At 38.2% G+C, this 27,028-nt stretch overlaps 3 protein-coding genes across 4 annotated transcripts; 2 read left to right on the plus strand and 1 right to left on the minus strand.

The window, feature by feature from the left end:
- Positions 1-3,558: 3,558 nt before the first annotated feature.
- Positions 3,559-5,486, minus strand: LOC116417726. Of its 2 annotated transcripts, XM_031932468.1 has the most exons (5): positions 5,198-5,486; positions 4,919-5,096; positions 4,633-4,837; positions 4,212-4,391; positions 3,559-4,140 (listed from the first exon to the last, which is right to left on the minus strand). In XM_031932468.1, exons 1-5 carry the CDS (start codon positions 5,224-5,226, stop codon positions 4,004-4,006), a joined length of 729 nt encoding a protein of 242 aa, XP_031788328.1. In that variant the 5' UTR covers positions 5,227-5,486; the 3' UTR covers positions 3,559-4,003. The 2 variants fall into 2 exon arrangements, with proteins under 2 accessions (XP_031788328.1, XP_031788319.1); XM_031932459.1 differs by having other exon boundaries at positions 4,919-5,485.
- An 8,160-nt stretch (positions 5,487-13,646) lies between these two features.
- LOC103317179 lies at positions 13,647-14,923 on the plus strand. The gene is made up of 2 exons (XM_008214155.1): positions 13,647-13,781; positions 14,048-14,923. Exons 1-2 carry the CDS (start codon positions 13,647-13,649, stop codon positions 14,921-14,923), a joined length of 1,011 nt encoding a protein of 336 aa, XP_008212377.1.
- Positions 14,924-16,466: 1,543 nt separating this feature from the next.
- Positions 16,467-17,273, plus strand: LOC103317180. The gene is made up of 3 exons (XM_008214157.1): positions 16,467-16,614; positions 16,681-16,919; positions 16,983-17,273. The coding sequence occupies exons 1-3, from the start codon at positions 16,467-16,469 to the stop codon at positions 17,271-17,273; spliced, it is 678 nt and encodes a 225-aa protein (XP_008212379.1).
- The last annotated feature ends 9,755 nt before the right edge of the window (positions 17,274-27,028 follow it).

Here is a 27,028-nt window from a genome sequence, read left to right on the forward strand (position 1 = left end):
GAGCTAGAGGTTTTAAAGTGCTCTACGACATCCATATCCAAATAGAGTCTGCGATAGCTGAAAATATGACCTGTTGTCTATTTTTAAGTATTAAAATGAATACCAATTCTAACTATTTAGAAAAAAACAAAACTGTATTTACAAAGAGGTTGTAATATCGAAAAAGAATCAATTGTATTTTGCATTGAAAATAATATTGTAACTGAATACTCATTTTTGATACATACCTTTTTAATTTTGATTTTATTAATTTCCTTGTCTTCAATCAAAACATTACATGGAAAATTAGAAACTTAGATATACGCTGATTCCTTATTATGATAGTAATCTGAAAAAAGAAAGTAAATGTTTTTGTTAAATTAAAAATAGATAAAGTATCATCAATAAAAATAATGTTAATAATGATTGTCACACTGACCTGTTTTTATGAGCAGTTAAAGTTTTTTGTTTATAGTCAGAGATTAACATAAACAGAAATGGGAGACTGCAATGTATGTAAGCAGATAAGTCTGAGAAAAGTCTGAAACAAAAAAAGTTATAAATATTTAAAAACCAACAACATACAGAAATATCGATTCCAAAATTAGTGTATTAAAATTTCTAACCTCAATGTAGCAAGTAAAAAGTGCATTAAAATCGTGCGTTTTACAACATAGCGTCGACGATGAACAAATACGTAAAAACTCCGCTGCACAGTTTCGTGTTATGTTGTATTAAATAATAAGAACAAACTAATTAATAGTAAATACTTTAGCGACTGTTAGGATAGGACCGATTCCACCAGCTAACAATGAAATATTATTAAAACGTGGGCGCTTAGCTACTCTCCCATACGGGGGAGATCAGTGAGAACACTAATTTGTCGAGGCAGAACTGTTTGATTTAACCGAAATGTCAAAGTTCAGAAATATTTAATTAAATGCTACTTACTTTGTTCTGTGGACTTCTGGAATTTGAGAAATAATTTAACCCGAAAGGATGCTCAGAAAAACTTGGATGACTGCTGGGAAAAGATTGCGGGGTTTAGATCTCCTTTTTGGCAAGATGTTTTAGCAAAACGGAGGATGGCTTAAAATTGGTTATATTCTGAATGACTTATTTTCCAAAACTCAACACATGGATTGCAGTGATGTTTATTATCAACTTATCAAAACACAAATTAAATCAGACACTCAAATGAAACAAAACTTATTGAATTTCTCAAAGGCAAATTACTCAAAATCTAAACTCTTAAAATTAGCGTCCTTTCTCTAGGAGCGCACACCCTGGAATGGCGTTTCGGGGGAGGTGATGCTTGAGAGAGAGAGTCGAAGCTTTCTCCCACGCGGGGTACTTACTTCTCATCTCTTCTTACTTCAGCCTAGCCGCGCTCTTTGTCTTACTCATACTATGGTCAACGGCTAAACTGCAGCGTCGGCTGTGCACGCGCGCTTCAGCCGAGGGAGGAGAAGTTTGTTTTGGTTTCGGGTACATTCCTTCGAGGTTTAGTTAAGCGTCGAAGTTCCTGGATCTTCTTTTTACTGGCTTTGTGTAATTTTTATATAATGTTTCTAAATAATTTATCCAGGAACTTCGTCACTTAACAGCGACTTATTGCGATTGCGAGAAGAAATACTGTCATGTAAGTATGTACATTAACCTACGGGTTAAGAAGTTGTATGCAGAGCTATAATAATTGTCTGTAGACAACAGATGTCGCTAGTAGACTCATTTCGCGCATTAATTGAAGTAAAATGTTTTCAGACGACAGCGATTACTTACTGTCTCTCATTTAATGCACTTGTAATGCATAAACAGGAAAAAGAAATAAAAAAAATTGTGTACAAAAGATTATACGAACGATTACTAATAGAGAAATCTTTAGAATTTTTAATATTCATTTATTCATTTTTTTATTAAAAAAAAAAGTATCATACTCTTTGTTTTCAAGCGAAAAATAAATGCAAAAAGGGGAAAAGGAGAAGAAAATACAATAATTTATTATTTTACACTCAATTATGAAGAAATTCATAATTATATGTAAGCTACATTAATGAAAAACAATTATTTGAAACTTATCGCAATATCGTTTAAAACGATTTGTTTTGTAGGCACAGCTACAGAAATACTGCTTTAACATTATATTTCGTACACATTACAAAAATATATGTTGTCATAAACACACTTAATACATACGTAATTATTAAACATAAAATAATAGTTCAAAAATTTAGTTATAATCAATAATGAAAAGCATGCTTGTATTTAAAAATATACTTTGAGTAAAACATCATTTTTTATATGTATAAACATGTTGATTAAGCTGACTGTTTATTTTCCATTTTTTAATAAAAAAATAATATTATGAATAAGTATGTGAAATTGAAATTTTATAGTGAAAAGTATGTAAATTGAAAATCTATATTAAAAAATATTAAAATTATTGAAGTTACGTAAAATTAGAAATCTAGTTTTCTTAAATAATTTTTCATTATTGATTATAATTAATTTTTTTGAATCTATCAAAATAGGAACACTTTTTAGATTTGGTGACTTAAATAGACCTAATTACATTCTAAAACACTTTGAGGTAATTTTAGAAATCCTCTTTTTATAGTGTGAAACTATTTAATTTGAATTGACATACGAATATGCAAATCTCTTGTAACGGGCTGAGACATGTAACGAGGAACAACGTCCCTCGCCACGCCGGTAATCGAGGCAGGATAGAGAGTGACGAAATAGGGCGGCGTTGGCTCAAGCGGTAGCACGCGCGCCTAGAGATCTCGGGAGCGCCGGATCGATTCTCGGTCCCGGCGTCTCCTTTTGTGATTTTCTCCACTCACGTCAAAAGTCTCACCCCGTTACATGGCGCCCAACGTGGGGGGGGGGGGGGGTGTTGTAACGGTTACCAGTGCAATTAACGCACGTTGAGCACGTTACGACGTCTCTCCGGGACAGAATCAACATTCTGTATAATACTTCTGTTGTTACAGCTAATAAAGGCGCAGCATGTGAGAGAGTAAGAGAGACAGAGAGAGAATAAGCATCGAGAGAGATTTAAATTCAGCAACGTACAATGTTGCCACCTGCTCGCACACTGCTGTCAAGAGTTGACAACAGTATGTCAGAGGGCATAGGTAAATCTGTGCTCGCGCTAGCGAGCCATTCCGAGTCTGTCTTCGCTCCGCTCCGTTTCGCGAATAGACACTCTGCGATTGCGATTATTGTGTGCGAGGGTTGCGAGGTCAACCGAACCGAGGAAAATCCGTCCGAGGCCATCTTCGCGTGGGTTAGAACGGCCATGCCGGCCACGTACATCTGTAAGTACTAGTTCTTATCAACTCTCGCTTACTCGGGCGACTTTAAGCCTCCTCTCTCTCTCACCTCGACTACATGCGCCCGTCTGGCGCGCTTGTGTAAGCCAAGCACCAATAAACAGTTAGTCTAAGTTTTACAATAATCCGCGAGTGTTCATTGACTTTTCCTCCTTTTGAATCCACGTCCTGAGTACTACTATCACCGCCGCGTGTTCATACGTCTTTACGTCCGTGCGCGGATAGATTATAGTCGGTAGAATCTAGTGCCTTCTGCACAGCCGTCGGAAACAGTGAATAGTAGCATAAACAACAAACAACTTAAAATAATAATGACGGCCGAGCTACCGTCATACTCTATAGTATTATCAACTATATATTCTTAACCTTAGTAACAGCTTTTGTAAGAGATTCGGATAGCTATATCATTTCAAATGTTTCAAATTTAAATATAAGTCATCACAAAAGTCATCACAATTAGTTTGTCGTAAGAAAATATTTAAAATTAAGAACATATTAAATGACAGCACATCACACATTGATATTCAGTATTGATGGCAAAAAACGAATACAGCTAGCATATACATACTTAATTACGATCAATTACTGTTATCAGTCTCAGAAACACAATTTTTTGCCACCAATATTGTCTAATGTCATGAAAGTTGAAAATAAAATTTTTTCAAAAACGTATTTGAAAAGAAAACTTAATCTTCATTTAGTTTTCTCTTTGGAACAATAATTTGTTGTGTTCCTCGAATGAGAAGGTGAGGCGGCATTACTGCATGGTCTTCAACTGGAGTAATGTCACTTGAGGTTTTGCAAGTAACCTTGAGCATACCATCTGAAAAAGGAAATTATTTTATTAAGAATATATCACATAAGTATTTAAGTATTAATATAATATTATCTTACCAGTATTAACTACAGATCCAACCACTCTAACGTAAGTTCCTTTCTCAAGTTCTATAGGAACATAACCTATTTGTATGGTTAATTTGAATGTGCCATCAGTAATAGCTCCGCACCCATAGGTCATGTTTTCGTATCTGGTTGATGATAGAGCAAACTTTGACTTAACGTAACCACTGATACCTGTAAAATCAGAATAATTAGAATGATTATAATAAAGGGATAAATCAAAAATTGATAGAAAGATTAAAAACGACTAATTCCTCTTAAATTTCAATAAAATACTGTTTTTAACAATGTATTTATTTAAAAAAAAATCATATTTATAAAAAAGTTAAAAGTTGCTTATCAAAAAATCATTATTTATAAAAAAGTTAAAAGTTAATGATCAAAAAATTATATTTATGAATAAGTTAAAACTTACTAATCATTCCAATTGCCTCTTTTATCGACTCAAAGTCCACCTCAGTTGGCGTTGACTCAGGTGTGTCTGGCCTGGTTAGATGAATACCCCTGTATACAACAACTGTAACCTTTTGAATGATGATTTCAAATGGCAGGACATTCAAAGTTTCCTTCTCATTATTCATTTGTGCTGCTTTAGTGTACGCTAGATCAATATGCAGGATCTGTAAACAACAAAATATAAATTTTTTATTTAAAATGTATGTTTAATAATAAAAATTAGTTTTTAAGTAGAAAAATCTTACTCGATTGTTGGCGATCTCAGACTGATACTTCTTAATTAGTTCTAAACCCCATATCAGGCACATCACTCGACCTTTGCTTCCATTGGTTAAAACAAATTTAAATAAGTCATACGTCTTTCCAGTTTTTTGACCTACTTTACCCGGAGCAATGATATGATCAATATAGCCAATTAGCTCTCTGTAATATAAAGGTAAAATAAATGTTGTACACAAAAAGTAAGTGATATACAAAAAATTTAATATAAAATTGTAAAATTTTGAAGTAACAAACATGCTTACGTAGTTGGAACCTTATTCGAAGTCCTCATTAGGTGTGTACGTTACTTCATCAATCGCCTGTATCTTTAGCTTTTGTACTCGATGCTGGAGCAGGACACAGTGTACAGGATGCAGAAATCTTGATGCAAAAACTCAAGCTGATAATATAAATGCAAAATGAACTATACTATTTATTTTAAACAGAATTTATGATACTATTATAATTTCAATTTAAAAAACTTAGAACAGGTAAAAGCATCAAATGATAAAAAAAATGTTTAAACAAAACTTACAAATTGAAACAAAATCTAATTAATATCAAGGATAAAATAATCTATCTATTTTTAAGTTCAATAATGACATAATAAACTATAATATGAACATGTTAACCATTATAACCCCAAAATGGGCTAAAATGGGCGTGCTTTTATACAATCATTACGCACACTCATGATGTATAAAATATAAAACTAATATATATCTGCTTCTTATAGTAAAATCGACAGCACAATAGCGAGATGGCAATGGATTACTTGTAGGCGATGGTCAGACACGTGTGCACCTTAGCGAGCGGCGGACATTTGTATACACAACCTATGAGACTTGGAATGTGGAAAGTTTCGGTTTCACGTTCCAAGATCAATCCCGTTCCGTTTCATTATATTCATATTAATAGTTCACAAAAACACAGTTTTAAACAACAACAATAAATATTGTTAATCAAATGTGTATATTTTAATGCGAGCTTCATTTACAATAAAAAATAACCGCATATATATACCGTCTAAAAACTTGTTACAGGGATTAAAAATTAAAATGACAATCTAAAATTTCAAATTTAGCGCTTTATCTAAGGCCACCAATCAGATCTCGTTTTAAGTGGCTTCACTTTTAACGGATCACTTTTTTAAGAGGGGATTACAATTCATTACATTTTTTTCCACTAGGGATAATAAAATCAAATTAACGTAACTGTTAAAAACTGTTAATATCTTGTAACATCTACAGTAAACTGAAGAAAACTGAAGAAAAACTAATAATACCTGTAGATAGCTGTTGTTTTTGTCTCAATTCTGACATTTTTTTGATGAAAATTTCTGTTTTCTTTAGTTATCTTCTGTTTTAGTCTAAAATCTTCAGATAAAAACAGTTATGTGCAGAATTTTTTCTCTACCAGGGATCAATATAATTATGAAAAATTATGTAATTTCATATGAAACCATATTTATATATATTTATATTTATAATTATATCCTTTGTCACGGACGAGCACCAGGCTCTCCGTCTGCACATCCGGTGGTACCACCGACGATGCAGGCGCATCGTCAGCGAGGTAAGCCGCCACCTGAGAGCTCGCGCGTGCAGAAATGCAAGGTATGCATCTCCACCTCTGCCATCTTCTTTTCTGCGCCTCCAAGTGCTCTCTGGAAGCACCCACCCATTCCGTGACACCTTACTTAAAGATCGTTTAATTTATTTATGACTTTATTCAATAATATTAATCCCCTGCTCGCTTCGCTCGCCAACCCCCGAATTTTAATTTTCGTTCTTAATTTTATAATTTTATAATTTCTAAATCTTCTCATTACGATTTTGATTGTTCATTTCAAAATGATTAATTTTTTAATTGAACTCGCTTTGCTCGCCAACCCCCAATTTTAAAATAGGTAGTCATTTATAAGTTGAAAATATTTCTACTGCAGTTCTAATTTTAATTGTATTCGATATTCAAAAATCTGTTATGTTTAAACTCGCAGTGGTTACCTATAACATAATGCATAGCAACCGTGTCAACAACATATAACAAAAAATTCTTGGCAGCTTTGTACGTTTAGTACATTTGGTTACGTTTGAGTTAAATTCGAAGTTTTACCCGCAATTTTTTAATACTATAGGCATAAATAGTTTGGTTATTCGTATAAAACTGTATTCAAAATAAAATCGCGAGTTTTTATGTATAAATTATTGTGCGGGATACTAAATCCAGACTACAATTATTTAAAAGGGAGAATGAGAGAGAGAGAGACAGAAGGAGAATGACAAAGAGGAAAAGAGAGATAAAGAGAACAATACTCAACATTAAAAGTTAAGTATTTTCAATCTATAAAATTTTGACATAGTAGATAGACAGAATATCCAATAAAATGTCAGGATGTGAAATAGAAAAAAAAATCCTTGGAGATGACAGTTGCTTATTTCGTTGCTTTTCGTATTTTTTGTTTAATACGGAAGAAAATTATATAAAAATTAGTACCAAAAATTTAAATCATGTTAGTAGCAGGGGGACGTTTTCGCCAGACAGGGGGCGTGACCTACTGGCGCCAGCGCCAGGGGGACGCTATAACCGAGGCATAGAGGGGATGGCTGGCTGGGGGGACGTTATAACCGACTGGCGCTCGCGGGCCTCGGGGGCCTGAGAAGAGGGGGTGGTTGGGTGGCTCGTGGATGACGCTGCGTGAGAAGGTAGTGGTCGGGTGTCTCGCGGTTGACATTCGAGGCTGTGTATGCTTATTTATAATAATAATTTTCAAATAAATAATTTTTAAATAAATAATGTTGATTTTGGCGTGGTGAGTGTGGGAGTGTACAACGGATATGAGAGAATAAATAAATATAATGAGTGTCGCACGCTCTCTACACGCATATGAATGGCGTGTGGCGTATGGGAGTGAGTACTTGATTTTGTGTCTGTATATTTAAATAAATAATAGGGATAGGGTTGGAGGAAGTGCGTGTAGAGAGTCGGAGTGGTGGCATCTGGCATCAAGTGTCTCGGCGGATCCTTAAAGCGCACGTGCGGGGCCTACTACGTACTCAAGTAGCTGTTTTTTTCTAGCGCACGTGTGCGTACGCAGTGCTAGGAGAGTATCCGCTTTTGACGGTTGGATCCGTGTTGGGACTCTTGAGATCTGAAAAAACTCGGACCTTACGAGCGCGGGTAAAAAGCATTTTTGAAAACCAGGAAAGCTGATGGCGATTAATTTGTTTTTTATGAGCCGGTTAAAAACAGGATGTATAAAATATCTGATTCGAGTGCGGATGAAATGTCTAAGAGAGTCTTTCCTCTCGTAGTTGAGAGCTGTCCCTATGTTATTAAAGTAAAATATTTATAGCCATGCTGAAAAAAATATTATAGAGAGCAGTATGTTTTAAAGTCTTACGACTAAGAGGAGAGGTATAAAAATGAGTAGAAGATTTTTTTAAGGATGTAAATATACGTATTTTCATCGCAGTACGAGCCGTAAATTTCGACGTGTAAAATATTAGATAAAATAGTCGATAGTTCGGCAAACATAATATCGAAATATTGCTGTGTGAAAAATAGGAAATCGTCGTTAAATTTACTTAGTACATTATTTTTTAAATGAACAGCGTTTTTTAAAGAATGCTACGCACTATCTCTTCACTATTATTCTCATTAAAAGTTGGCGCAGGGACGAGTTGTTTCAACTCTTCAACTATAAAATTTGTATGCTGGTTTACAATGGCTTCGATGCGCTGAAGACGTCTAAACCGTTCCTCGGCACAGACAGCGGCTTTCTGCCCGGCCCGTCGGGTGCCAACGCTGAACCGGTGCAGTCCGAGGAGAGTGAGGATGAGGGCAGCGACGAAGTACGAGGGCGCCGCTCACCAGGAGGAGGGATGCGCGCGGACATTAGGTACACTTAAATTTAGAAATAGTAAGCGAGCGCGGTAGCAAGACCACAAATTTTAGGTCGAACGAGCGTCGGGCAATTTTTAAGATTAAAAAATCGCTGTACGAGGCATCGAAGTGTCCTCCAAGTATAATTCGAGGGGCGATCCTCGAATTAGCGCGTGATGGCACGGCGGGGGCTTCCATGCAAGACGTGATAGGCGTGGTGATCGAGTCCGCAGATTTTTCGAAAGGTCGCGCGGGGCTGTCGTACCGTCCGGTAGCCGAATTTAACGCTACAGAATTGGCGCAGAGTCAACGGAGTTTCAACGTTGACGAAACTTTTTTAATAACTTCGACAATTTTTAAACCCATAGTAGGTAAGGGGAAAATGTCCGAGAAAATGTTAAAAGAGATAAATCAAAAATCAGTTTTTGTTATTAAAAATGATGAAGCGTTATGTTTAACGCTTCATCATTTACGCTATCCCTGAGTGACTGCGCGAGTGGAAGTCGGTAAAAGCGGGGGCGATGCAGGGTGAGCGCGCGCGTTGTTTATTAGAAGAGGCCGGAGTTACCGTGGATAGTGAGGTAGGATGCGGTCGCACGAAATTACTTAAATTCTAGCCGCACTACACGAATCGTGGCATTTGCATCCGCGTTTTTAATTATAACACCTTCGGTGACGGCGATAGTCTCGAGTTTGACGAGGAGTGAGATCTACCAGGCGTATATAACACTTTTATAAATATTGCGTATGATCCCGAGGATGAAGGGCATTATAATCTAATTTTAAATCTGTTAGGCGTTAAACCTAGGATGTATTATTGGGTGAAATGCAATAAATCCTATAGACGCGTCAATAACCACAAATGTAATAATATACGTAGTCATTGTTACGGTGCGGGGGTATGTAAAAGTACGGGCGCGTCAAAACATTGCGCGGAGTGTAGCAGGCGTTTTGTAAGCGAGGAGAGCTACGTGCGCCATAAAGCGACGCGTTCGACTTCGAGAAATTTGAATTCAAAGTTGGGTATAGCAATCAGGAAAAAAGTATTTGCTGGGAAAAAAAGGATATTAAATACTGCGATGCGTGTAATAAACTCTACAATATTGATAAAAGTAAAAACCATGAATGTGTTAAATCATATTATAGAGTTTGTAAAAATACGCATAGTAGTAACGAGCTGTGTTGCAAGCAGCCCGTGAAACCGCGTAAAAATAAAAAAATCGATCAGCCATCAACGCAATTTATTTTTTATGATTTAGATACCCGTCAAGATACGATGCTTGACGCCTCTACCGCGATACATACCCCCAATCTATGCGTAGCGCAAATCTGCTACGACGACTGCGCCGCTAACACAAGTTTACGCGACCTGTGTTCGTTCTGTGCGGTGCGCGAGAACATTTTCGAGGGGGATGATTGCGTAAAGCAATTTTTCGATTTAGCTATAAAGTTACGAAAACAAAGCTTTCAAAGCTATATTTGCATCGCGCATAACGCTAAGGGCTTTGACGCGCAATTTATTCTAAAGCAGATTGTCAATCACCGTTACGAGATCGAGCCGGAGGTTATTATGAATGGTAGTAACATTTTAAAATTACAAGCCGGTGTACCGCGTTTTATTGATAGTGTGAACTATCTCCCTATAAAACTTGCTGATCTCCCTAAAGATTTTGGCCTCCCCGAAAGTAGCGTAAAGGGATATTTTCCGCACTTATTTAATAGAGCGGAGAATCAGCCGTATATTGGGGTATTACCGGGTCCTGAAAATTACTCGCTAGAGCGAATGTTGGTAAAATAACGCGCTCGTTTCTTAGCGTGGTACGAGGAGCGTAAAAAGCCGCCGTTTAATTTTAGGGAGAAAATAGTAGTTTATTGCAAAAAGGATGTAGATATACTCAAACAGGCATGTCTAAAATTTAGAAATATTTCTTTCGATGTTTTAAGAGTGCCCGTTTACTGAAATTATAACCATCGCGTCGGCATGCTCTTTAGTTTTCTGTAAAATGTTTTTACAGAAGGATACTATAGGTCTTTGTATGCAGCAACTACATTTTGTAAAACATCTACGTATCGTTTTGAGTTTTAGTAGGTAAAGTATCTGTACATGCGTTCTTTTAAAGTTCTATTAAAACGCTCAACAATTGCAGCCTTAACATCAGGATTACGAGCGACGCGAAATTTTATATCTCTTTCTTTTAAAACTTTCTGTAGAGCGCTACCAAGGAATTCTTTCCCTTGATCTGTCTGCAACGTGAGCGGCCGTCGATTTTTTGAGGAATCGAGGATTTTTTTAAACGCTTTGACCACCTCCTGGCTTGTCTTGTCGCGTAAAGGTTGCTCCCAAACGAATTTCGATAATACATCAATTACAACTAGTAGATAGGAGATTCCGTCGTTGTAATCTTTTATTGATGATAACTGAATGAGATCTGCCTCCCAAACATGATCTATACCGCTCACGTTATAGTATAGTCGAGGAAATTTTCGTCGAATAGCTCTATGTAGAGTGTACGTAGGTATCCTACCGATGGGATGTTCGCGAAGAGAGACAAAAGAGCGCAGCCATGCCGCGAATGCTGCGAACATGCGCCGGCGATGCTGCTCAGTTCCGTCAGTTCCGCTCTGACTTCCGACTACGTCAGATGTGCTGGAGAGACACAACACATCGAATACAGTTATTGCTTTGGAGAAGAGTTGTCTACTTCTTGACCAACCCGGCCCACCCTCTCCCACATTTGGTGACCCCGACGCAGACTTCTCGACGGCGAGTCCACGTGCACCGACGAGAACGAGAAAACGCATCTCAACGAGTCTCTCCAGCTGCGGCGTCTTTGTCTCGCACGCTCGCGGACAAAGACACACTGCGATTGCGTCACTCTACACGCACATCGCAGTCTTCCGTGTGCACGCTGGCACGCCAGTGCACACGCAAAGCATTTTCATCGACCAAGTCGACCTCCTCGACACACGTCGCCATTTTGAGCTATACGCGCGCCGGCACGCCGGCGCGTATAGTCTCCCCGCAATCTTCCATCTTCGCCGATGGATTAGGACTTCTGCGTGAAGTCATCGACACCGATGCCTTTCTTTACCATCGACGCGCAACATTGCGCAACACATCGTCACCGGCGCCTTTCTTCATAGTCACATCGGTCGACGGCGCCTTAGCAAAGGATTCCTGCGTGAAGCCACCGACACCAGCGCCTTTTGACACACATCCGGCGGTCACGCATGGCGATTCACGCGAGAATCGCCATTTTTATAGGTATCAGCGCGCGCGGGCGAGATTTTTCACAAAGCCGTTATCTTGTTTCGGCGAGACTTCTAATTTGAAAAATAGACATTGCAAATAGCAATTAGTTCGGTGAATCGCTTTACCTACGTTTCGTCGCCGCGTGTGCGTAAACAAGTCGTTGAATTTCAATAATTTACTAAATACGTAATTAATGCGATTTTTCTCGAACTTAACCTTCACGCAAGCAAATCGGGAAAAATTTTTCTCACACTTTCAATACTCAGGTTGGGCAAACAGATTTCCAGAACTTCCGTTCCCAACAAGCACAATCGAAAGAAAATCGCTAAGTCAAGCAAAATGGCGTTGTTTCACTCTCCAGTCAAGACAACGAATGCAAGTGAAGTCAACGAGAGTTCACAGGTTTTCACTACTAGTTATGGCCAATAAAGTATTTCTTCTTTACTTTCAACTTTCGTCAATCAGGGAACAGCACCGAATACGTCGTCAGCCTTGACGTTCGACCACACTAACACAGCAAATTTGGTAACCGGCTTTGGTCAGTAACACAGCGGCACAGTAAATACTTTTCATTTTGGCTCTAACCAACCATCTGTTACAACAACCGGAAATTTCAACTTTGGAGGACCCACGATATCGTCCACACTGACTCCAAGCACCACTTGCTGTTTTTTCGGTAACACAGGCGCTTTTAACAGATTCTCAGACAACCAACGGCAATTAAACGAAGCACCCCATTCCACAACCAATGTCGCACAGATCATGGAATCTGTCGACCAGAAGATCAACGGCAAGATGAACGAGCTTAAAACATACATACAGGAATGCCTTTTCTTGTTGTTTCAAAGGCAATAATCTGGTCACACTGTTGACAGTAATATTGTGACTACGACGACATTCGTATCACAAGTAATGACAACAACTACTGCTAACACTATCTGCAACAGTTTTCCCAGCTGGACACACAATGCTTTCGGCAATATTCCCTTGACGGGGTACACCTCTCAGCAGTCCACTCTGCCTGGCTTACCTTCATCTTCATAAACTAACTTAGGATCAGGTTCCCAGTTGCAGAATCAATTTCAGAGAAATTCCATGCTTGGACAGACACATAGCGCTTCTGCCGTCGCTAGTACCAAGCATTTACTATTCTGGAATTTTTACAAACACGATCCTCAAGGGTGGTTTACTCAGCTGGAAGATCTATATTTGGCTAACAATGTCCACGATGACGAAGCCAAATTTAATTTTGTTGGCAGACACTTAACTCCAGATATTTATCACAAACTTCAGTACAAGATCAATACTCTTGTCAGAGGTCACAAATACGAGGAGATCAAGAAATTCCTCACCGACAGATACGCTGAAACTCCAGAGCAGCAACTGGATAGGCTTTTCAAAGGTCTTGAAATCGGTTCCAAGCAACCTTCGGACTTCCTCGCCGAACTGCTCAGTCTGGCACAGAATCGAGTACCCAGAGATACATTTCGCTATGGAAAAACCGTCTACCGACACAAATGCGGTTGATGGTCTGGAACTACAAGGAATAAGCCGAACTCGTTAAGAATGCTGACATGGCTTTCGACATTTTACAACAGTCGCACAACATCAACGCCTTGGGGGTTAACAACCAGCCAGCCGTCTTCCCTGAAGACAAGTTCGAACAGCTGATAGCCGCACTCCAGAAGCCACAAAGCAACTCTGAACAGGTTGGCCGCTCAAGGTCGGACAATTGACATAACAAGTCACGTGCTGATTCCAAAAATAGACGCGATTCAACTCCTGCTAGATCTAAATCAAGGTCGCGTTTTTCTGACAACAAGAGCCTGTTCTTCTTCCACCGGAAGTTTGGTACAGAAGTAAAGAATTGTCAACTTCCATGTACTTGGAAGCACGCCCCTGGACAGGACTATAGAGTGAAGAACCCTAAGAAGACTACCAACCAGGAAAACTAAACAATCCTTCTGTCGAGGAGACTGACAACCGGTCAGACATAGCTGCACGTTTCGACGTAAAAGATAACCTCGCAAATGAATTTTTCCCGATTGACACTGGTGTGGACATTTCGATTATTCCGAAACCAGCCAACTGGAAAGGCAAGTCAGCCGATTTTAAACTCTATGCAGTTAACGGCTCAACAATTGACGTTTACGGCGTCACACGTCGCGAACTAAATGTCGGCCTGCCTTACAAACTCTCTTGGAATTACGCCATTGCAGATGTTCCACATTCCATCATAGGAGCTGATCTTCTATCGCATTACCATCTTCTACCAGATCTCAAACTCAAGAGATTGGTAGGCGGTAATCAATTTACGTATGCACCTGCTGTCGTCAAGACAGTGCACCCTGTAGAAATTTCTTTCTTGGCACCGAGCCACAAATACGCACATATCGTGAATAAATATCCCCAAGTCTTTGGCCCTGACCAGTTGAGAACGGTCAAGAAAAGAGGAATATTTCATCATATTGTCACCAAAGGCCCTCCAGTCTCGCAGAGAGCCTGTCCTCTGGCGCCAACCAAACTCAAGGCAGCAAAACAAGAATTTCGAAAATGGTGCGAGCTGGGCATCTGTCGCCCTTCAGACAGTTCATGGGCCAGCCCACTTCATATGGTGCCCAAGAAGGATAAGAATTGGCGTCCTTGCGGTGATTATCGCAAGCTAAGTCTAATTACAGTACCAGATCGCTATCCGATCCCACACATGCACAACTGCATGATCTTCTGCCACGGCAAAAAGATTTTTACTGCTCTAGACTTACGCCAAGCCTACCACCAAATACCGGTAGCACCTGAGGACGTGCCCAAGACGGCAATCATCACTCCCTCCGGACTCTACGAGTTTCAGTGATGACCTTCGGTTTTCGAAACGCTTCCAAGACTTTCCAGCGTTACATGAACTCAGCGCTGGGAGATCTAGATTTCGTCTTCGTCTACTTAGACGACATTCTTATAGCCTCAACATCGGAGGAAGAGCATCAGAAGCACTTGGACATAGTGCTGAATCGCCTCAACGAGTACGAGCTGCAAGTCAATTTAGAGAAATGCAGTCTCGGCGTCTCCGAATTAAGTTTTCTGGATCATCTCATCACGCCCAATGGCTTCAAACCCAACCCAGATAAAGTCAAGGCGGTTCAAGAATTCCCACTGCCACAGACCATTGAGGAACTACGAAGATTCCTAGGTCTTGTAAATAGCTATAGACGTTTGCTTGCAACGTCTCTTCAACGAATTTTTGAAAGGTGCAAAAAAGAAGGACAAACGACCAGTTCCCTGGACGCCAGAAGCAGAGGTAGCATTTCAAAAATGCAAAGACGACCTCGTCAACTTTTCTTTTACCGCTTTTCCAAGCGAGGATGCGGAGTTGCGTCTCATCACTGACGCATCCGACACAACCATGGGGGCAGCCCTCGAGCAACGTTCAGATGACTCCTGGCAAACCTCTGGTTTTCTTTTCGCAGAAATTTTCACCTGCGCAAAAGAAGTACGCCACGTATGACAGGGAGCTGACAGTCATCTACGAGGCCATCTGACACTTCCATCACTATCTGGAAGGTGTCGAGTTCAAGATTTATACAGATCACAAGCCTTTGATCTATGCTTTACAACAGAGCCACGACAAGATGCCAGCCATTCGCTCTTGCAGATTGTCCTACATCGCCCAGTACAACACGGAGATTCATTATCTCCCAGGAGTAGAGAATGACGTTGCAGACGCATTGTCTCGAATCAACGCTTTCATGTCTCCTGCACTCTTCAACTGGAGCGATCCAGAACTCTTAGCAGATCCGCAGGTCAGAAAAATACTTGCGAACATCAACGCATTCAAGCTACCAACGCTGTTTGACGCGAAACAGCTCAGCTCTGAACAGGAGAATGATGAACAACTTAAAGAAATCCTCGAAGCGCCGGATCACCCCCTGAAGCTGCGTAAACTCACATGGGGATCCGAAAACGCAGTATTTTACTGCGACATTTACGAGGACGTCATCCGTCCTTATCTTCCAAAAAACTGAGGAGGATAGTTTTTGACAACTTCCACTCACCATCACATCCTGGAGCAAGTCACAGCTCGGCTCATCCACCAGCAATACGTGTGGCCTAACATGAGTAGCGACATTGCCTCTTGGTGCAAATCGTGCACTGCTTGTCAACAATCTAAAGTGACAAGGCACAATAAACTTTTGCCTAAGAATTTTGTCACTCCAGATGCCAGATTTGACCATATACACTTGGATCTCGTAGGACCGTTCGCCTGCAGTCACGGCTACACACATCTCCTCTCTATCATTGATCGTTACACAAGATCGCCTGAAGCTATTCCAATTGTAGACACTACTGCAGCAACCGTAGCTCGTGTATTTTACCACAATTGGATCTGTAGATACGGGTAGATGGGTGCGCCCACTACAATCACCACCGATCAGGGTGCCCAATTCGAATCCAAGTTATTTACAGAACTATTAGCGATCCTAGGAATCAACAGGATTAGAACCACTTCATATCATCCTGCTTCAAACGGCATGGTGGAGCGCCTCCACCGTGACATCAAGACAGCTCTGATGTGTCAAGAAAATGACCAGGAATGAATTCGATTTCTTCCAACAGTCATGCTAGGACTGCGTACACGCATTCGTCTAGACACAGACACCAATCCAGCCGACTTAGTCTTCGAAAAATCATTGAGAATCCCCGGTGACTTTTCGCTTTTCACCAACGAGGAACCAAACATTCGCACATTCTACAACGAATTTCGCGACTACATGCATCAACTGACACCAGTCCCAGTTACGCGCAAAACTGCAGTCAAGCCATTCCTACATCAGGACATAAAGACTTGTACTCACGTTTGGTTACAAGAAAAGCCAATTAAGCCAGCATTAACGTGACCGTACATTGGCCCACACAAGGTCATCTCCCGCAATATGGAGAACCAGACTTTGAACATCGAAGTCAATGGCACACAGAAGACAGTGTCTTTGCAACGTGTGAAGCCTGCATTTATCATTCAAGAGGATCCTGACGGCACTAAGAAAAATACTTCACCTGAACCGATCAATATCCCCACTTCAACAGTCGCTAACAGTGCTCACCCAACACCTGATACGTCCAAATCTTCACAGCTACCAGCAAAAGACACACTTCCCGCAAACGATCGTTCTGCACATTCTGTACCCAAACAAACAAATTCTTCTCCGTAAAATTTAAGACCGCGGATCAAACATAATGATTCAAGTCAGTCACGTAGCAATGTACCGAAAAAGCGAATCTCATTTGCAGCGAGGCCAAGTGTTAAGACATTTATACCAGATATTAATGAATCAACTCATACTTTAAACTGTATCGACGTTGTTAATGCGTTACGCAATCATATTTCTAACGGAAACTTGTTGAAGCTAATAAGTTTACTTTGCGCTTAGTTCACTCTTAAGAATTCACTATTTTTGCTTCCGTTTTGATTCGAGCGTTATATCTTGAACATTTACAAACGTTTAGCTTTAAGCAAAGCGCAATTCTATCAATCTTTGTAATTAACTAAAATAAATAAATAAACTGATAGATGTTTAAAAAACATTATAATATATGTTATATATAGTAAAAACGAAAAAAAAACAGTTTTAAATATTTTTTTATGGCCTTATATGCTCAAAAATAGCTATGCTAATAAGCATGCTGTTTTTTTACTGACCGCAGGATTCAAAAGCACTGGAGCATCATATTAAAACAAATCAATAGTTATTTTGTTTTTTGTGAGTGTTTTCATGGTCCGAGTGTGGGATTTAAAAAAACAGTTAGCCGTAAAAAGTTTGATGGAATGAAAGTCAAAATTTTTATTGCAAATTTTGACTATCGTTCCATAACATTTTTTAAGGTTAGCTTCTTTTTCAAAATCCCATACTCGGACCATGAGAACACTCACAACGAACAATATAACCATTGATTTGTTGTAATACGATGATTCAGTACGCTTGAATCGTGCGGTCAGTGAACAATACTTAATCATCTCAATATTAACTTTTGTCAAATAACATTGAATATCACAGTTATAAGTATTTTCACTATTTTTTTTTTAATTAATATTACATTTTTGTTCAATATATCACATTATTCACTTTTTTACACGTTTGCAAACTTTTGTGTTCATCACTGACTGAGACTACTAATAGCGACTAGTACAGTTCAATACTTTTTTGATAACTTCTCATAATACTTTTAATTACCTGACTGCGTCTCAATACTTATTAGACCTCTGAATACGCCAAGCCAAATCTGTAAACACAACATATAATCTTAGAATGAAAAATTACAATTAAAAAATTTTAAATGTTGTATTTGTACTTTTTATACACGCCACTTACAATTAAAATAAAATTTCAGTATCCGCCACTAACATATTCATTATCAGCAGTAGGAATATTCAATTGCCTTCTCAATCTTCGTGCTTCTTTTGAATTCATTTCTGTTTGTTTTTCAGCTTCCTTGATATGTAATTGGTCCTTTATTACTGCAGCAGATAATGCATTTTTGCCAGGTTCAATATCAATATTAGACATGAGAAATAATAATCCTTTCCAGCCAGTCGAAAACATAATGCACGCTATATATGCTGATATTTCTATTGTTTCAAGTCTAACAAAATCAGTCTTTGGTGTGATGTTCCATAAAACATTATTGAAGGACTCGTTAGCATTCTGCGTCTGTCCACCTAAACATTTTCTAAGAAGCTCCGGCTCAGACAGTTTTTTAAACACATCTTCAATTTCATCTAAAATTTCTTTTGGTATTGCTGGAGGATGGACATAATCTTGTTCTTTACCTTCTGCTAATGCCTTTTGATATTTGCACCAAGATCCAGATCCAGTAGGACAGTACATATGTTGGGGATTTTCATCAGTCGAACCTTTATGAAAAAAAATGGCCCAAATTGTTCTGGTCATGTCTTCTAAAGAATCAGAATTTCCTCTGATAGCATTTCCATAATATGTTTGTAGTTCGTCTATTAGTTTATCTGTCAAGCGTCCTTTTCCACCAATTTTCTTTTTATCGGAAAGAGTCTTTGATTAAATTTTTTCTTTTAATGTTCTGAGTTGCTTGCCAAAACGTTTCTGCACATGGCCACAACACTCTTTCTTCGTAACTACTACATGATTACCATACGGCTTTGCTTCCAAAATTTTTGAGAATGTTGAAGAATCTCCATCGCCCAAGTAAGATACGTATTTTACATCATACTTTTCTACTGAGCGACAGAAAATATCCACAATGTCTGACGATTCCATTGATCCGGATGAGCCAATATGATTTTTAGTGCACGATGGTAAGTGCGCACTAAACCATTCTTGCCATTCTGGAGTCCCTTCAGATCCATGAATTTTTTCATATAAATTGCACTGTAAACAGTATTAGGAAAGCACTTCAATATCAATGATTTTTCCACTTTCTTGTCCAATAATTGTAAAAAAACCATTGTAAGATCTATGACCTCGACGCTGCCATGTACCATCACCTTGAACACCTATGTTTCGTGTACAAGCTACAACTTCGTCTGGAGTATTTGTCAACTCCGATTCATTCTCTGACATATCTTTCTGTTCTAAATTTTCGATACTCAATCGACGAATAGCTTCTTGATTGAAATCATCAACTTCAACAGTTTCTTTGCTTGAATTCTAAGTAAGTTTGATTTCCTCTTCAACGGCATCAGTCATGAATTTATGAGCAACATCACAGGTAACGTTTAATAGCTGTTTTCTGATTTTAGTAAAACTTGAGTTTTGCACTGGAGCAGGAAAATCCATCACTCCACAAAAACTTCTGAGGCTTTCAAGGCCACCCCGAACTATTCTCATAGCAAGAACACTACGTCTGTTTAGTTCATAAATATTTGATTTTTTACCAATTTTCTTGCAATTAAAAAAAAGTATCATGTTTACACTTATCACAAGAAATACTATACTTTCCACCCAATCCACTACAACTTTCTTCAATACATTTTGATATTTCCACCACATTTACACACTAAATTATTTTCAAGAATTGTAAAAAGAAGTCTCATATCAAAAATCCTATAACCTTAAAAACTGACTTCTGGATAATAAACAGAAGATAATTTATAAGCGGAAGAACTTTTTTTTTATAATTCGCATTACAGACTTTTGGACGTTTTTTTTCTCTGCCAAGAGATCTTTTTTTAGCAATTTTTGTATGACGGTTTCTTGAATACATTTTATATTTTTTATTAAAAGCAGAAGAAACCTGTAGCATAAGTATGTCATCATTATGCTACGTATGAATGAAAAAAAAATTCGTAGCTACTAAGGTGATTCTACAATAACACGCTATCTATGTATGTATGTATACACACTCGCCCACACACACACACACACATATATATATATATATATATATATATATATATATATATATATACACGCGCGCGTGAAATGAAAAAGAATTTGTACATGTAGTACTAAGTCAGAGTCTACAATAACGCGATATGTTGACATCCTAATTGTGTCTATATATATATATATATATATATATATATATATATAATTGTGTATGAATTATTCTTTTACTAACTTTGATCGTAAATTTCATATTTACCGGAAAAACATTAATTTTGCAATAAATAATTTCCCTACATTTTCTAAACAAAATAATTTTATGCAAATCTGATAGTGAAAACGTGATTAGCGACCCCAAAAACAGTAGACAACCGACCTGTTATCAATTTTTTATTTGATTTTCAAAAGTCGGTTTAAGGTAGTTTTGTCCCCTTAATTTCTCCTCTTCATTTGCAAACGTGCGGGTCTCGAGAATCAGATTCAACTAGTTATCAAGACGGCTCAAGTTATCACCAATTGTCTGTACAGATTGGAGTGTAGGTTTTGTTGAGAGCACTGGCTGTGCTGTCGGCTGAACCGGGACGTTTACACTCGGATTGACTGGCCGAGGTTTAGCTAGCCTTTGAACTCTATCAAGCTGCTCTTTCGGTATTAATACCATTTTTTTCACTTTCTCCATTTTTTTAAACACGGTTTTCAAAAGTTCAATTATCGGTTGCAATAGAAACGGTAAAAAACTTCCACCTTTTTAACTATAAAACGTTTTTTATTTTTCCAAGAGTTTTTATGGCTGTTTTTTGAAGCTCATTTTTACATCACTGTCTTGTGTTTTATCAATTTAGATTTTTCACTTTCGCACTCGCAAATGTACTTTATTAATTTTTTGTCTGCTGCGCGTAAGAGTGCTGCCCGCTGTTCCTTACTCGAATGAATCATTTAAAAGCGCAACGTATTTTTTCTCGATTGGTACTTTGTCGAGTTTTGGGCGAGCTTGTCCCCCCACCCTTCTTAACGTAGATGCGTTCGCTTTCATGGTGCGCCACTGACTGAGGAAGGTACTAGATTGCAAACTGATTTAAATAGTATGCGTGTAGGCTGATTGAAAATATTTCGGCAAGTAGACGTACTGAAACTCGTCGACGGGAAACATACACGCGCGGAATCTAAACTCATCAGCCGTACTCTGCTTGCAGTCTCCGCTGCAAGTAGTTATTGGGGTCGTTGATTATGAATCTGGCATTAGTTTTACAAAATTGATTTGTTTAAACAATTTGTTTACGCAATTTATTGCAATATTATCTTTTTATTACTATAACCAATCTTGTTTCTAATCATAAACAATTTTTTTTTGGAAATTCACTACTCCAAGTTAAAATTAATAAGTTAACTAGATATATAAGGACCAGAAGATATTAATAATGTATGCAATAGATCTATATTCGTGTAGATTCTACCACATTTTCGAGTATTAAATTGACGATAGTATTACAAATCTTTATTCCGTGATTCTTTAGCTTCTTCGGGTAAAATGCCGATTGAAATAAGAAAGTGATTTATAATGTTCGCACCATGGAGGAGAATTGTATGCACAGATGCAGGCATGTAGAACTAATCGTACAAAAATACATATACATATACAGGAGCAAGAGGTTGTAGTATTACACTGTATCTTGTAATTAAACTTTTATTGACACTTGTAATTTCAGCTGTCAGTGTAGGGTCACGGAAAAATCTCCTAGCAGTATTACCATCGTTAGAATTACCTGATCCTTGTTGTGGATAATCTACGATGAAGCCAGTTTCTTCTAAGCTTTCTTACTTGGCATTGTTTTTTTTTGTTTTGTTGATCTGATGTTGCCTGTCAGTTACAAAAACCCAAACGGTATGCTATGTGAAGTTTGTTTTCCATAAATCGTATTTTTGCATGTAAAGATGAAAGGCCATACTCAACATTTTTTTCATTTTCGGTTCTTTCAGCCAATTTATACAAAGCGTTTATAATACTTTCATCTGAGCTAGTTCCATCGGAGAATATTAGCTTAAACTGGCTATGATCTGATAACCCGTCACATCCCCATTTACTAGTCAAAAGTAGAGATTATTCAGCCTCACTAGTTTTGAAATTAGATAAAATATCCGGTATCTGTAGGAGACGTTTAAATGTATGATTCAACAGTTGTTGTAAATCAACGCTACTACCTTTTTCAGATATGGAGAGACTAGAAGATATAGAATAACAATTTTCTTTTGCTAAAAAAAGTTGTTTATAAGGTATGAAAATATCAACATTTTTTCCTTTTACCTGTTTGCGAATAGTATCATACTGCCACTTCGACAATTTTGCATCTTCAATAACAGCTATTGCTTCATCTTCGATGAAAAGAATTTCCTCTGAAATGGAATTATTCATAGAACAATTGTGATCGCTTAAAAGATCTTCAATTTGTTTAATGAAATGCTTTTTTTCAGAATCTCGTAATTTTTATAAAAACCTTTTTTTATTTCTTTCCGAGAAAAGCTAATAGTAATAGACTGTATTATTCTGTATTTCGTAGATGTCAAACTGCCTTCAAAACTATCAGTGACAGGTCTTCCACGCTTCAGGTTGTTCTCAAAATTTACAACAAAGTTATCTGCTATCCAAGATACATATTTTTTCTTAAATATGTGTTCTTTCTAAAGTACAGCAGACAGTTTTGACTTAAAGTGGCCATAAAAGAATTCTCAATTTTTTTTTTTTAACGATGCTTGATTCCTCATCGCTGAGCTTATATTGCGTTTTAATATAATCAATCAAGCAATTAACACTTATACTTTTATTATCTAATTTTAAAAGTAGATACACACAATATACCGTTTTGAATGGAAAAAGTATTCATTGTTAGGTTTTACTTAGAGGGGATGAATGAAAGGTAACTTTGATGCAGTCGTGATGATGACTGCTCGAAAATTAACATGAAAACTATATATGAAAACAGTAGCCGTGAAAACGGCTAAAGTAAAATTTTTTGCAGATAATCGCTGAAAACTCCTAATATTTATTCTAGTTTTGAAGTCTAATTTCAATGCTTATATGCTTATTTATAATAATATATAACCGTTAGCCTGCTACTCGAACGTGATCTCTAACACGGCAAATTTTTAACACGAAAAAGTACGGTAAAAAATTCATGGATTAGTGCATTATTATATGCCTTTCAGGGCGCTACTTCGCTGGTATCGTCACCGCCTAGCGGCCAAGCGCAGTACTACTAGTGCGGTGATAAACACTGCTGCACATATACGGAGAATTAAGTACCCAGTGCAAAACTAGACTAAACTAAAAAAGTTTTGAATAAAAAGATAATATTGCAATAAATTGTGTAAACAAATTGTGTAAACAAATTGTTTAAACAAATAAATGTTGCAAAAATAATGCCAAATTCATTATCAGCGACCCCAATAACCACTTAAAAATATATATAGCTTCCTTCAGTAGTCGCTCATTTGCTTATGGTCATTAATGCCTTAAGGTTTATGGGTTTATTGTTTAACTTAGATTTTTAATTAATTATTATAACATTTTTCCAAAAATCTGGCCTAATGGGTCTTAGAATTTTAATAATCTCAATTTGAAAAAAAATTATTGTGATTGGTCGAAAACCATGGTCTGTAAGGAATTTTGAAACAAATGTCTATAGGGCCCAGTGCGCGACGCCATATCGTCAACGCTTAGGCCTCCAGATGAGAGGGCTAACTACTGTTTACACCGAAAATGACTGGTGGCTTTACTGGTGGCTGGAAGCGTCGTGCCCTTAAACACGGAAAGCATACGACTGGTGCGCGCGCACGCGCTTGTACATCGTCGAAGACAGAGGCCTTTGAAGGACTCTACTCTGTAGCGAATGGCTGGCGCCCCCAGGGTGAAGGAGACAAGCCTCCCGGGCTGCATGCCCCGGCGCTGAGTAGCCGTGCTCCGACCGCCACCTACCGGGAAAAAGGGTAACCCTCGACCGTCGCCGCGAGGAAAAGACTAAGCTTACCGCCGGAGCCCGCGCAGTGATTAGCTAATCCCCGACCCCCGCCGCCGTCGCCGGGATTGTATTAGAAATTTATTAAAGTGGCTATCCAGCTGCTTTGTTTGTTAGTATAACACCAGCTCTGTAAAAATGGACACACGCTGGACTCATCCGTGGGCTTGCTTAGTGTGCGGACCGACCGTTTGCGGAAAAACTCAGTTTATAAAAAGATTTTTTAATTCTCTAAAACACATGACTGATGCAGTGTTTGACAGAATATTATTTTACTACGCAGAGTGGCAAGACGGTTACAAAAGCGAGAATTATATAAACAACGGTAAACAGAGTTTCGCGAGGGGTTACCTAAATCGGAGGATTATTCAAATGATCCGCATCTAAAAATACTTGTAATCATCGATGATTTGATGCGTGAAGCTACAAATCATGTGATTGTTGATTTATTTACTAAGGCGAGTCATCATAAGAATATCTCGATACTGTTTGTAACTCAAAACATTTTCCATAAGGGTCAATATTTACGCGAAATAAGTCTCAATTCATGTTACATTGTACTGTTTAAAAATTCTCGTGATCGAGCTCAGATACAGCATCTAGCTAGACAAGTCTACCCTGAGGACCCAAAGTTTGTGCAAGAGGCGTACCAGGACGCAACGGCTAATCCTCACGGATACCTTCTGATAGACTGCAAGCAGAGTACGGCTGATGAGTTTAGATTCCGCGCGTGTACGTTTCCCATCGACGAGTTTCAGTACGTCTACTTGCCGAAATATTTTCAATCAGCCTACACGCATACTATTTAAATCAGTTTGCAATCTAGTACCTTCCTCAGTCAGTGGCGCACCATGAAAGCGAACGCATCTACGTTAAGAAGGGTGGGGGACAAGCTCGCCCAAAACATGAAAAAGTACCAATCGAGAAAAAATACGTTGCGCTTTTAAATGATTCATTCGAGTAAGGAACAGCGGGCAGCACTCTTACGCGCAGCAGACAAAAAATTAATAAAGTACATTTGCGAGTGCGAAAGTGAAAAATCTAAATTGATAAAACACAAGACAGTGCTGCAAAAATGAGCTTCAAAAAACAGCCATAAAAACTCTTGGAAAAATAAAAAACGTTTTATAGTTAAAAAAGGTGGAAGTTTTTTACCGTTTCTATTGCAACAGATAATTGAACTTTTGAAAACCGTGTTTAAAAAAATGGAGAAAGTGAAAAAAATGGTATTAATATCGAGAGAGCAGCTTGATAGAATTCAAAGGCTAGCTAAACCTCTGCCAGTCAATCCGAGTGTAAACATCCCGGTACAGCCGACAGCACAGGCAGCGCTTTTAACAAAACTTACACTCCAATCTGTACAGACAATAGGTGATAACTTGAGCCGTCTTGATAACGAGTTGAATCTGATTCTCGAGACCCGCACGTTTGCATACGAAGAGGATAAATTAAAAGAATATCTGACCGTATTGCGTAAATATTTATTCTTCGTCGAGTAGAATCGCCGTCCGACTACTCTGAATAACAGTGAAAGCGAGAAAGAAGATGATGTAGGAATGAAAAATCATGTAATACTGGAAAGTGTTCCAAAACTCTATCGGTCAAAGGCTTTTCTACTGTTAAACCATCTAAAAGCAAACTCAAATCGCATCAAGTGGTGTGTAAATGGCGTAGTATTTATCGACGGTTTAAAGATCAAAGATTCCAATATTATCGATTTAATCAACGACGCACTCCGACATCGAAAAAAAGTTTACGCAAGAGGAAGACGAGAATTTGCAGCGCTACTTCAAGATATTGAAACTCCGAGAGAGTACATGGGGAACAGCGAATTTTTCAACATAAGTACGAGTACACCTAATAAACATCAGAAAATTCTTAAACAGCGGTTGCTAAAGGACACGAACAACACTGACGAGTCACTTTTTGATATAGATAATACAGCCTCACTCGAGGATGACGAAACTGTTTTATTAAACAAAAGTTTTAATTCGAGCGGAAAAAAAGCCGGCGGACGAACTTCGACACCTATGCTTTCAAAATGGATGACTCTCAGACTATGACGAGAAAACTAGATAGACAATATTTCGACACAGAGCATGAGGCGGGGTTTTCTGGCGCTTGGAATTGAATCAGGATAAACGATACAAAAATTAAAAAATCAGAAATCAAAAACTGGCTAATCAGGCATGACGCATACACTCTACATAAAGCTATTCGACGAAAATTTCCTCGACTATACTATAACGTCAGCTGTATGGATCACGTTTGGGAGGCACTCTACAGAAAGTTTTAAAAGAAAAAGATATAGAATTTCGCGTCGCTCGTAATCTTGATGTTAAGGCTGCAGTTGTTGAGCATTTTAATAGAACTTTAAAAGAACGCATGTACAGATACTTTACCTACAAAAACTCAAAACGATACGTAGATGTTTTACAAGTAGATAGGCTATAGGCATACTCGCTCATGCGGATTCTTGCTCACCCCCTCTTCTCTCAAAGTGAGCCAGAATCCGAGGTGTGTATTTTAGATAGAGGGATTGTCGATCCTTCCCTTCCCTCTCCTAGCGATAGAGAATTCACCCCACTCTCAAAGTGA

This window comes from Nasonia vitripennis (genome assembly GCF_009193385.2).
Source record: "Nasonia vitripennis strain AsymCx chromosome 1 unlocalized genomic scaffold, Nvit_psr_1.1 chr1_random0007, whole genome shotgun sequence".
NCBI classification, from domain to species: domain Eukaryota; kingdom Metazoa; phylum Arthropoda; class Insecta; order Hymenoptera; family Pteromalidae; genus Nasonia; species Nasonia vitripennis.